Below are 13,806 nucleotides of genomic sequence, written 5' to 3'. Positions count from 1 at the left end.
TGCAGCTCCGCACGCACATCACGTTGCCTGATTTTGATGTCAGGCATCGTATGGCCACATGAAGGTATTGTAGGTGGCAGCGCACTACAATCATCGATGACGGAATTGTCGGCAAAGAGTTTAGCCAGGAGATCAGCTTGCTCTTGTGGACTGTGAGCTAGTGCTCCGTCCGGATTTCTGAGCGGTGGCAGCGAAGGTTGGCAGAAATTGTTTTGCACAGACTTAGTCAGACGCCAGAAGCTACGGGAGCCCCTAGGATGCGAAACAAGGTCATGACCAATCTGTACAATGCGCTGTGCATCTGCTCTCGTGTATGCCTTTCTACAGGACTTGGAATTTTTATTGTAGTTTGCTTTCAGTGAGTCAATGTTAGATGCCCCGCTAATGCAGCCGTTGATCCACTTGCGATATGCCGCCTGATATGATACAGCATCGGTACATTCACGAGTGAAACAACGGTTACGCGTACCCCTACTGACGAGATCTGAGCTAGGATTGTAGTATTCCATTCCCAACATGATCTCGTCAGCAACAGCAGCGGCACTAGCTGTCGGGTCATTCCCACTGAAGCAACGTTCCTCCCTTTTTCGGGTCTCCCTGTCCGGCAGGTCAATACAGTTTCCCCCGGCATTGGTTCAACAGCCGTCTCCATTGGATCAACACCCATCGCGGCAATACTCGCTCGGGCACTGGCTGTACGCTGGCTGACCTCGAAACGCGGTTGCAAGCCACTTCACGAGTTTTTCACCATGCGTACGGTGGTAACATATCCCTTAGTCGCCTCTTACGACACCCATGGGAATGAAAGGGGCAGTGAAATGTATTCTTTCTCCATCACTGCACGGATAACTATACTCCGGGCTGCTATTGAGAATCTTTGACAGAAAAGCTAATAACAATTTATCATTCCAACCTGGGGTTTGAATTCAGGACCTTAGTCTGCAGCCTTATAACTAGATCCACTAGACCAACAAGTCAACATCGTGAGGAAATCTACTAAGTGTCGGATGACCTTGTATGAACATGGTGTCGAATTGTCGACCTCACTACAGACTATTTATATTAAATGCAATGTACTAAAGATTATTGTTTATAGGTACCGAAGAAAAGCTAAGACCGTCTCCCGCCGTCCGACAAGCAATCGCGCGCGAACAACAACTGGAAGTTATAAGGAGGAATGAAAATATGGTCAGTATTCCAAAAATGCTAAACAATATTATAGCATTTTTGGAATTATTTAATGTATATATAATATATAAAATTAAATATCACTTTAAAATTCTTACACACAATATTCATTAACCCCTCTATCTATATTAATATTATAAAGAGACAAGACTTGATTTGTATGTTGGTTTGTAATGAATAAACTCAAAAACTACTTAACCGATTTTTAAATTTCTTTCACATATAGAAGGCTACATTTTTAGCGAGAAACATTGGCTATTTAATTTTCTGACGAAAATGGGGCGAGTCGCTAATTATAAAGAAAATAAAGCGCTAGCAACCCAGTACGTAAACATATAAAAATAAAACTATACCGTTTCATTGAAACGTCTGTATAAAATTCCATTGGTACTCTCATCGCGTCCAAAACAGTTTCTCTTAAGAAATTAATTTGTACAACTCAGTAGTCAGAAACATACATAAATAAACAATACACTCAAATTCTAATTTGATATTTACTCTATTAAAACGCAACGAGTAACAATCAACTGACTGACATTTAGTTTTTAACTTAAAGACAGGATACACTGACGAGTTCAAAACTCTGTAACTAGATGGCGCCACATATCAAATAAGTTTTATTATTTTATACACATATTAATACTCTCATCGCAACCAAAGAAGTTTAACTTGTATAAGTATTGTTCACGGGTTAAACCACGGGACAGAAATGAAACTTTTTTGCGTCAGAAACGTTACATTAGTAAACGATGCACCCAAATTCTAACTTGATATTTACTCTCTATTAAAACGCAGCAAAAAGCAATTAACAGACTGTTATTTATTATTAAGTAAAAGACAAGATACATAGACGAGTTTAAAACTCTTTAACTAGATGGCGCCACATAACAAATAAGTTTTATTATTTTTTCGCAACCAAAGAACTGTCACTTATAAAATATATACTGTACACAATTTTAAACACATGAAAGTAGTAAAACCTTTTTGCATCAGAAACACGTCGTCTCACTCACACAAACGATTTATTCACACCTTGTGATTTAACTTCTAAACAAATTTAATTTCAACTCGATTCAAACGACAGCAGCTGATCTTTGCGTTGAAAAATATATAGTTAAATAACTTTTGATATGTTATGCATTAAATATGCTTACTTTTAATCTACTTTTATATTCTTTTCGTCATTTCGGTCGTTTGCTTCATTGCTGAAGGTCGTGTCCACTCTGATCTAGGGTCTGGGTCATGATCTCTGCGAATTTTCTCCAGTCCTTCCTGTCCCTGAGGAAAGCTGAGGACATGATGTTTCTACTTTTTTATAAAAGACCTTAATGTTTTTTTTTTTGTATTTTATACTATTTTATTTTAGATGAACCGAATGAGCAATAAGAATGAAAGTTCCGAGGTTAAACGGAAGGGGGATCAACAAACGCTTAACAAAGATGTTAAGACCCAGTTACCAAATCACCTGCAAAGGTTACAGCCGAAAGTCATCGAGAAGACTACCACCCCGCAAGTAAGCATATTTTAAATAAATTTTATAAAAAAAATATGACATTATATTATGGCTTTATAGAAAAAAAAAAGTGGTACGAACACGTGAATCTTAACCGATGAACGTGGGTTCGAACCCGGGCAAGCACCTCTGAATTTTCATGTGCTTAATTTCTGTTTATAATTCATCTCGTGCTTTTCGGTGAAGGAAAACATCGTGAGGAAACCTGCATGTGTCTAATTTCATCGAAATTCTGCCACATGTGTATTCTACCAACCCGCATTGGAGCAGCGTGGTGGAATAAGCTCCAAACCTTCTCCTCAAATAGGGAGAGGAGGCCTTAGCCCAGCAGTGGGACATTTACAGGCTGTTACTATACTATAGAAATAAAAAACATTTTTTTATAAAGCACAATCAATAGCAATCATTCTTAAACCTAACTTATATTATAAATGCGAAAGCGAGTTTGTTTGTTACAAATGTCATGTTTTGGTTATGGCGCTTTTGTGTCTATGGTAGAGTAGTACGGACAGTAACAGCCTGTGAATGTCCCACGGCTGGGCTAATTTGTTAACAGCTGGGCGAGTTTGTTTGCTTGTCACAAATGTCACGTTTCGGTCATGGCGCTTCTGAGTCTATAGCAGATACAATATTTGTATGAGAGTTGTAGGTCTCCAATATATATAAGGAAATTTCATTGACAGAATATATTTATATTTTATGGATTATTACAATACAAAGTACTGCTGTTTTGCGCTTAAATATCTGGTCTCACCCAGACGGTGGCCAAAACAGCAGTACTTGATATTGTTGTGTTCCGGTTTGAAGGGTGAGTGAGCCAGTGTAATTACAGGCACAAGGGACATAACATCTTAGTTCCCAAGGTTGGTGGCGCATTGGCTATGTAAGCGATGTTTGACATTTCTTACAATGTCAATGTCTAAGGGCGTTGATGACCACTTACCATCAGGTGGCCCATATGCTCGTCCGCCTTCCTATTCTATAAAAAAAGACGAGCTTGCTCAAGCCCTACCACCAAGTATAATAATCAGTGTTTAACTACACGGCCGCTAAGCAAAATTTATAAGTAAGGACGAAGAAGTTTTCGTTTTGTAAAACACAACTAGTGGAATGCCAATATTGATTAATACATTATTGAACTGCAATGAACAATATACGTTAGACACACAATTAATAAGAGCCGAGATGGCCCAGTGGTAAAAACGCGTGATTCTTAACCGATGATCGTGGGTTCAAACCCGGGCAGGCACCACTGAATTTTCATGAGCTTAATTTGTGATTATAATTTATCTCGTGCTTGACGGTGAAGGAAAACATCGTAAGGAAACCTGCATGTGTCTAATTTCACTGAAATTCTGCCACATGTGTATTCCACCAACCCGCATTGGAGCAGCGTGGTGGCCGCGTGGTGGCCAGTGAATATCCCAGCTGTGGGATATTCACAGGCTGTTACGGTTACGGTACACAATTAATAAACGAAATGTACTAAGTTGCATTAAGAAATATAGTGAAGGGGATTGTACTAACATAAATAGCGATGAATTATAATACTTTAATTACGTAAATAAATAAAGCCTATTATTTGTAGAGTTTTGATGAGTTCTCTCTATCTCTTCAAGACTTTATTTAACATAATATCAAGCCAGTTAAATCGATTGAGCTTTTTTCTGAATTTAATTAATTAGTTCGCCATATTTTTATTGTTTGACGTCAATTGTTACTAGTTCATTCAAGTCTATAATCTCTTCAATGTGTTTCTCAACAACAGTCATTTCAAAACAATCGATTTTATAGTCACTGAGATTAACGTATTCAATCATTCGAAATATCGATCTTCCTAACTTAATATTATAAATTCAAAAGCGTTTAAATTTGCGTTAAATTTTTAAAGCGTGCAAATTTTGTTTATTTGTTTGTTAAGCTTTGACGATCATCATGAAATTTTGCTTACACGTTAGGGATACAGAAAAGAACATACCTAATAAATCCCCCCCTCACAAACGCTCGCGAAGCCTCGAGGCGAAATATAATATAAATGTGTAATTGAACCATAAGTTTGCGCGATTTAGAAAATATCGCAGGAAAAAACCTATGTGTTGGATGATAATCCGTGGCGAAATGAGCCTCAAACGGTCTTTTCAAAAAGGAGAAGAGGCCCGAGTCCAGCAGTGGGTCTTTAACACCATTATTTTCTTACAAAATTGTGCATAAAATTATTTCGCTTTGTTTCGTACATTTGAATAAGTATTATTAAAGTACAAAGTACAAATCATTTACATGTCTCAGCTACAGATATACAAATATTAATAATTAAAGCACTAAGTACAGGGTGTTCACAAATTTTCCAGTGTCAGTGTACACAAGTCTACGAATGTCGCTAATTAAAACTGTGTTTGCTGAATCGCATCTCATTGTACGAACCTGAAAGCTCTTTCAGACGTCTTGTCAAAGAATAAAAACTTTTTTCGGCAAACCTTTTTTGTAACTTAGGATAAAATATTGGGCTGTATTATGATTAAATTATTATATAATCTTGTTATTGTAAGTAAATTCAATAAAATAATTAACGCATGTACAACTCAGTAAACGTGACAGAAGTGAAATTCATTTGCGCTAATACGTTTAATTTTCGACATTCGAAATTCAAATTTAAAAAAAAATCCAATAGGTAATTAAAATTAATTTCTTATTTAAATCAGTGTCAAGTATTATAATTGAAATTTAATTTAGATGTACATAAAGCATGTATATAAAGACGTAATCAGTATCGGAGTCAATATTAACATTTGAAACAAATACGTACATACATACGAAGATCTGTAAATAAAACACATAAGAAAATATTATATCTACAACCTAAGAGGTCATTTTTTTCAATATTTTTAGGAGTTGTATAGATTAGCCCGGACAAACAGACAGACAAAAACAGTACTTGTTATTGTTGTGTTCCGGTTTGAAGGGTGAGTGAGCCAGTGTAATTACAGGCACAAGGGATATAACGTCTTAGTTCCCAAGGTTGGTGGCGCATTGATGAGATGTTATGTCCTTGTGCCTGAAGTTACGCTGGCTCACTCACCCTTCAAACCGGAACGCAAAAATATTAAGCTGTTTAGCGGTAGAATATCTGATAAATCGTGGTACCGACCCAGACGGGCTTGCACAAAGCCCTACCAACCTAGTTAAGTAGTTTCTTTGCACATTTAAAAATCTCAGATTTTCTTACATTTCGAACTAATAAAATGTTATTAACTAGTTTAAACCGGTTTTTAGCGGTTAAGAACCACATAAATCACTAACCAATTGATACGTCACATATCTGTGCCCCTAATCTTTGTCACGGAGGTCGCGAGGTAATCACAGCTATCTCCCACTGAGGGCTCGCACAAAAAGAAATAATTAACCCGTCTCATTCGCACTCATTTCCACATTCGCTAACGTTTCATCGCTTTCATTTAACTCTTTCAAACGTAAACCAGCAATGTAATGAAAGAAGACGCGTTTTTGTCTACGTTCACACGGTTCATTAAAGGATTGAATGGTTTATGGTTGAAAACGCGCAATAAATACATTATAAACTGTAATTTTATCTGTATTATAGGATAGATATAAGGATTCACCTCCTTGATATTAAAATTAATATACTATATTCACTAATTAAAGCGATGGCGTGCGACTTTTATTGTATTTTAATAATTTTAAGAAATTTAAATTAAAATGAATTTCTCTATAAACCAACCTTCTATACTACAGCACTGTCTATCTCTTTCGTTTAATAATTTACCCGGAAAATGATGGCAGTACGACAGAGATAGACGGCGTTATGCTATTTTGGTTTTTTATTCATCTAAATTAGAAAGGCTGACTATCAAATGGTGCCTGTAGTCACTCTGGCTCACTCTTTAGGTGGTACCAACCCAGGCAGTCGCAGAATGTTTTTCCACCAAGTAAAATATTATTTTTAATTACATGCGAGTATCCTTAAAAAGTTTTTTTTTTCAATGTGGAGATTATATTTTCTGTTATTTCACGATCTTATTCTGCGGTTAGCTTGAAGTTGATAGAAATCATGCGTCTCGAATATGATTGCACAATTATTGCTCAACAACTAGCGTCACACGTAACGTTTGTTCATTAATGATCGTTAAGTACGCGCGATGTATTTGCTCAATGACTTTAGATGCGGACGCGAATTTGCTTCAATATATTGTATACGCGAACAGGGGACCAATAATAATAATAATAATATCCTGGGAAATTTTTCACACACGGCCATCTGATCCCAAATTAAGCTTGTACAGAGCTTGTGCTATGGAAACCAGACAACTGATATACTACATATACTACTTTTTTTTTGTAAATACATACTTATATAGATAATTACACCCAGACTCAGGACAAACAGACATGTTCATGCAAAGAAATGTCTGTCCTGGGTGGGAATCGAAGCCACAACCTTCGGCGTGAAAGGCAAGTATCTACCAACCACGCCAACCGGCTCAGATATTCAATTCTAGTAATATATAACGTACGATACGTTTCCGGTTCAATTCCAATTCGGTCAATTAATTCAGATTGGAACCGAACCGATATGATTTTAATATATACCGTTATGTCAAAACAAAACTTAACTGTTAACTTTTATGCCATTAGTCGATAATTAAATTAAGGAATAGGAAAACGTATAAACCGCAACGGTTACGCTTCGATTCGATTGCGATAAAGTGACAATTTGTTAGTAGAATTGAACCCAGTAACTGTTCAGAGTACAAATTAGCACGGGGCATACGTACAGTATATATTAATGCAGATTTTGAAATAGTGATACTTCATACAATGTTTGTATTTAATTAATTAATGAAATTGGTAGTTTTGGTAAGAGTGGAGACGAAAGGACCAAATCAACGATTTTGTCGCTAAGCCACCTTAATACTGTCGAAATATTGCGGATATATATGTATATATTTATTTATATCATTCGTTGAAGCCGAGATGGGCCAGTGGTAAGAACACGTGAATCTCAACCGACGATCGTGGATTCAAACCCGGGCAAGCACCACTGAATTTTCATGTACTTAATATGTGATTATAATTCATCTCGTGCTTGATGGTGAAGGAAAACATCGTGAGCAAACTGCACGTGTCTAATTTCACTGAAATTCTGCCACATGTGTATTCTTCCAACCCGCATCGGAGCAGCGTAGTGGAATAAGCTCCAAACCTTCTCCTCAAAAAGGGAGGGGAGGCCTTAGTCCAGCAGTGGTAAATTCAACGGCCGTTACTGTTTATATCATTCGTTATTTTAAAATCATTCAATAAACCACTCATTCTGTAATTTATTCTTCACTAGTTTGAATTCAAATGTCATATCAATTCAAGATCATTGGATTGGACTACATACGATAGTGTACAAAGCTATATATATGGATCATGCAGAATGATATTAAAATTAATTTCATCGAAACATTTACATATTATTATGTCACAATTGGATTAAATAATATAAAATTAACATATCGCAAGTATAAAAATGGTTTTCTCTTTTAAATCATAATAACCATAATTAGTTTTTCTGTGTGAACAGTTGTACACAACACGTTTCAATTTATGTAAGAATACAATAATACACTACGATTTCTTGCTTGCCTGTTTCTCGGCAACCGTGGCTGTCATCTTACGTCGATAACCATTTCATTTATAACCAAAAAAAAAAAAATTGAAATGTAAATGAAAATGACATATTTTAAGTTATATTCTGAAACCGAACTCTTTATATAGAACTAAAGAAACTATACAAGTTGAGAGTGAAATTGGGTGTATAGTTAGTCCGTTGTATTGACTGATTTTCTAATGGGCAGGATTATGTTGTAATGGCTAACTAATAAACATGACCGCTAATGTAATATTATGTGTATTTCCGTATGAATTGTTAATACGGCTCACGTCATTGATTGCGGATTACAAATGTCATTATGTAATGCAAACGATATCGTGTTCTAGTTATACCCACCTGTAGCCGACGAGTGGCTATCGAGCAGAGGAATCTGTTGAGCTGTTGTTTGTTATAATATTTTTTTAATAAGGTTGGATTGAAGTTAATAAGCTCCAAACGTTCTCCTCAAAAAAAGAAGAGAAGAGGCCTTTAGCCCAGCAGCGACAAGCCGGTTGGCGTGGTCGGTGGATGCTTGCCTTTCTTGAAGGTTGTGGGTTCGATTCCCACCCAGGACATATGTTTGTGAGCATGAACATGTCTGTTTGTCCTGAGTCTGGGTGTAATTTTCTATATAAGTATGTATTTACAAAAGAGAAATAGTATATGTAGTATATCAGTTGTCTGGTTTTCATAGTAAAAGCTGTGTACAAGCTTAATTTGGGATCAGATGGCCGTGTGTGAAAAATGTCCAATGATATTAAAAAAAAAGTGAGACATTCACAGGCTGTTACGATCACGTTCACGGAAGTTAATAAATGTATTGATTTAAAAATCGAATTCAATATGTTATTGAATCAAAAAAGTTGAAGTAAAGATAAATATAATTATTACACGCGGTCACGATTTGTACATTAACTTTATTTTTTAAGTCTAATGTATACCTAAAAAAAAATTATAATGTCAATTTCTAAATATAATGTAACAGCTGTTGGGTAATTCCACCATGCTGCTCGATATGAGTTGGTGGCTACATGAAGCAGAATGTCATTAAACGTATAATGCATATTGATATTTTCCTTTATCGCCGAACACAAGATGAATTGAAAACATAAATAAAGCGCATAAAAACTTGGTGGTGCTTGCGCGGATTTTAACCCGTGATTTTTGTTTATGATTCCTGTGTTCTAACCACTGGACCATAACCGCTTTATGTTATATATAAATTATGACATAATATTAATTTTAACAATTAATATTATTTCATAATTTTTTAATATTCATTTCTTATATTCAATATATAAATATATTATTATATATTGTTATAAGAAATAGAAATTAATTAATCGACTATTTCTCTAATAAATCTTACGAATCGGTTGTTGATTTTTATTTAATAACAATTTTAATTAGTTTTAAAAGATATGTCTAGAAGTCTATATTATTTGGGAATTAAGTTAGTGGAAGTGGGTACCACCCACTCATCAGATATTCTACCGCAAAACAGCAGTACTTGGTATTGTTGTATTCCGGTTTGAAGGGTGAGTGAGCCAGTGTAATTACAGGCACAAGAGACATAACATCTTAGTTCCCAAGGTTGGTGGCGCATTGGTGATGTAAGCGATGGTTAACATTTCTTACAATGCCAATGTCTAAGGGCGTTTGGTGACCACTTAGCATCAGGTGGCCCATATGCTCGTCCGCCTTCCTATTCTATAAAAAAAAAAGAATTGAAATATCCTGCGTTATAGATTCACAAATAATAAATAACCCACGAGAGAATTAAGTGATTTGTTACTTGTGGTTTTACAAGGTGGTAGGGTTTTATGCAAGCCCGTCTGGGTACGTACCACCCACTCATTAGATATACAACCGCCAAATAGCAATACTATTGTTGCGTTCCGGCTTAAAGGTACATATTGAGTAAGCAAGTACCGTAAGTACAAGGGATATAACATCTTAAGTTCGTAAGGTTGGTTGGCAAATTGGTGATTTAAGAAATGGTCAATATGTCTTACCAATGTCTATGGGCGGCATTGACCACTTACCATAAGGTGGTCCAATCGCCCGTTCGTCTACCTATAGTAAAAAATTTATTTGTATAAAGAATATTTTGATTTTCAACGGTCTAGAACTTTATCAACACAAGAATCACGTGATACAGAAGTGGAAAAAAAACCCTCCGGCCAAGTGGTCAGTATAACCCTGTATTAGTGCACTCAACGGCCATTAGGCGGGCGGTTCACGCCCAGCTAATAAATTTAGTCCCATTTGTCGGTGGCACGCGCTGACTATTTCTAATGCTATGTGAGAGCATTTAGTTGTTTTTATTGTTGCTCTAATTGTTTATGGGATTAATGAAGCCGTGGGGCTTTGGGGTGTAATGTACTTTTAGGTTTGTGTTACAATTTAACAGGACTAAACTCGGCTTGTGTTTAATGAAATTGTTATCTACAAAACTATTTTTTTTTAAATCATTGCCTTATTTATTTTAACATTACGTTATGTATTTATTTTAACGAGTTTATGTCTGATTATGAAATATTTTTTATACATTACCCTTACTTAACGACTTTATCTCTTTCTGACATTACTGATTTATGATTCAAGAGAAGGAGACAGCATTTTTTAACTAATCACCTGCTTAATAATGTCTGTAAGGCCGATATTAATTAAAAGCATTATTAATTCGAATAAAAAAACTACTTATCTAGTCTCTAATAAAAATATATTTAAAGAAAAATTAATCGCTTGTAATTCAGTACATGTGACAGATATAAAACTTTTTTGCATCTGAAGCGTTTCACTCAAACGTGACATACTTTAACGTAGTACTTAAATTTGGTCTAAACACGTTCCAGTTATCTTTGAAACCCAAAGATTGACTCCGTAACAGCCTGTGAATTTCACTCTGCTGGGCTAAAGGCCTCCTTTCCCTTTTTTGAGGAGAAGGTTTGGAGCTTATTCTACCACGCTGCTCCAATGCGGGTCGGTGGAATACACATGTGACATAATTTCAATGAAATTAGACACATGCCGGTTTCCTCACGATGTTTTCCTTCACTGTCAAGCACGAGATGAATTATAATCACAAATTAAGCACATGAAAATTCAGTGGTGCTTGCCCGGGTTTGAACCCGCGTTCATCGGTTAAGATTCACGCGTTCTTACCACTGGGCCATCTCGGATCTCTTAACTCAAAAATAACAAAATTGTTTTATTGTAACATTATTAAATAAAAAAAATCTTAATGCGAGTGTTTAATTCACGGCGGAGCGGATTTGTGGTGAATTGACGGCCGTTCTGCACGCCATTAGCGGACTAGAAAAAGTTATAGGAAAAACGAGATAAGCGCAACATATACTGAGACGATAAATCGTTGCGTTAATTTATAAAAGAAAAAAAAAATGAATTCAATTTTTATAATAGAATTTTACAAGAATATATTACAACACAGATTGCAAAGATTTTTATTTAAAATAGATAGGTTGATTGGTAAATTTATTGGGTCAGCTGATGGTAAGTGATTGGCGCTGTGAGAAATATTAACTATGCTCTACATCGTGTGCCACCAACCACGGGAACTAACATGATACATGTATGTCTCTTGTGCCGGTACGGACACTGGTTTACTCGCCCTTCAAATCGAAACACAACAATACGTAATTGCATATATCCGCCGGCCTATAACAAAAAAAAATTACTGTGTCAACACTATATGCTAAAAAATGATTTTTATTTTTGTAATGATTCATTCTACTAAAGCAATATTCATAAAACGTGTTACAAAAGATGTAACGCGTTTCGGAGAATGTTTTTTATTATATAACATTATTATATGAGTAGCTTCGCACTTTTACCCGCTTTGAATTTAGATTATTGACGTGACAAGCCTGAATTTCATATTCTTGTTTTAAATAAAGAAACGAAACGGGCTGTCCAACATTAATTTGACTAAATAGCGATATATATTAATCGCTATTTATAATTCCTTCATATCAAAGAAAGTAAGTTTCACTGTGCGTTGCACTTCAAGTTACCCTCCAAAAGAATTCTTACCGAGTTTTTAATAGCGTTGGTCTGAACCCTTTCAGAATGATTAGATGTTACGTCCGGGGGCAGGGAAACATTGACAAATACCCCAAACAGCCCTCGAAGTAAAAATTGCAACTTTTGAATTTTGACAATAGCGATAATATCGTTGGCTTTCAGAAGATTTTTCGAAAATGTTCTGAATTATAAATGTTTCGTTATTTAAGAAGTAATTTACTGAGAGGTATCGTTTAGAAATATCATATTTATTTAATATCTAATTGTAATAATTGAAAATATTACTATGTTCAACATTGATATTATTAAATCGATTTCAGTCGAGGCCGTCTGTCTCAAGAGTATAGTCAACTATTTTTAATATGTAAACAAAGCTCTTTCCACTGTTTAAGTTAATTTTAATTATTATTTCAAGATTAATTACAAACTCACACATACCAATCAACACTAACTAAAAATCTTTTTAAATTATTACATTAAGACCCCCGTTTCTATTGCCAAATTGTAACGTTTTGTAAAAGCCCGCCTGAAATATTCATCCTTTTTCCACAGATAATAAAATATTATATTGCTCATAATTCCATTAATAAACATTCATAACTATTGTTTAATAAAATTAATATTTCTAAATATAATATTATTATTTACATACAATCTCCATTCATGGTTATTATGATAAAAAAAAAATTACGAGAAAGTTTAATTAAGTAGGGTCTTACGATAAAATAAGTGACTGTCAAAAATCACGCCAATATATAGATATAATATATAGATATTAGAAAAAAATGGTAAGTGGTCACCACCGCCCATAGGGGCGGTGGTGACCACTTACCATTTTTTTTTTTATAGAATAGTAAGGCGGACGAGCATATGGGCCACCTGATGGTAAGTGGTCATCAACGCTCTTAGACATTGGCATTGTAAGAAATGTCAACCATCGCTTACATATCCAATGCGCCACCAACCTTGGGAACTAAGATTTTATGTCCCTTGTGCCTGTAATTACACTGACTCACTCACCCTTCAAACCGGAACACAACAATATCAAGTATTGCTGTTTTGCGGTAGAATATCTGATGAGTGGGTGGTACCTACCCAGACGAGCTTGCACAAAGCCCTACCACCAGTAACCATCAGGCCCACCTACCCTTCCACCTATATTATAAGAGAAGTAAATAGAACATACTATATCATATAATTGCTTACAATCATAACATTACTGTTCAATGCTAGACCGAATGGAAAAGACGTCGTTGAGTCCTCTCTTTTCATGTGCTTGTGTGTGTAATTTGTGGATGAAAATCTATTACATGTGTATCCATCAGCTCTTATTGGAACAACGTGGTAGGAAAAGTTAGAAAACCGCAAACGAGGAGGTCTTACACCAGCTGGGATGTCGTCAGGATGT

The 13,806-nt window shown here is 35.5% G+C and overlaps 2 protein-coding genes across 2 annotated transcripts in view; one reads left to right on the top strand and one right to left on the bottom strand.

The window, feature by feature from the left end:
• Window positions 1–13,806, bottom strand: part of LOC126771694 (uncharacterized) — a 207,146-nt gene that overhangs the window by 127,163 nt on the left and 66,177 nt on the right. The window lies entirely within an intron of this gene.
• The window catches only part of LOC126771583 (chromosome transmission fidelity protein 18 homolog), a 46,086-nt gene that overhangs the window by 11,752 nt on the left and 20,528 nt on the right, over window positions 1–13,806 (top strand). Inside the window, exons 13-14 of the mRNA XM_050491541.1 lie at window positions 1,097–1,188; window positions 2,555–2,701. Coding sequence (XP_050347498.1) covers window positions 1,097–1,188; window positions 2,555–2,701 — 239 coding nt within the window. The remainder of the gene's footprint in view (window positions 1–1,096; window positions 1,189–2,554; window positions 2,702–13,806) is intronic.

Source organism: Nymphalis io, chromosome 11, assembly GCF_905147045.1.
Source record: "Nymphalis io chromosome 11, ilAglIoxx1.1, whole genome shotgun sequence".
Classification (NCBI taxonomy): Eukaryota; Metazoa; Arthropoda; class Insecta; order Lepidoptera; family Nymphalidae; genus Nymphalis; species Nymphalis io.
Note: the sequence above shows the minus strand (reverse complement) of the source record. Positions and strands in the feature narration are given on the sequence as shown.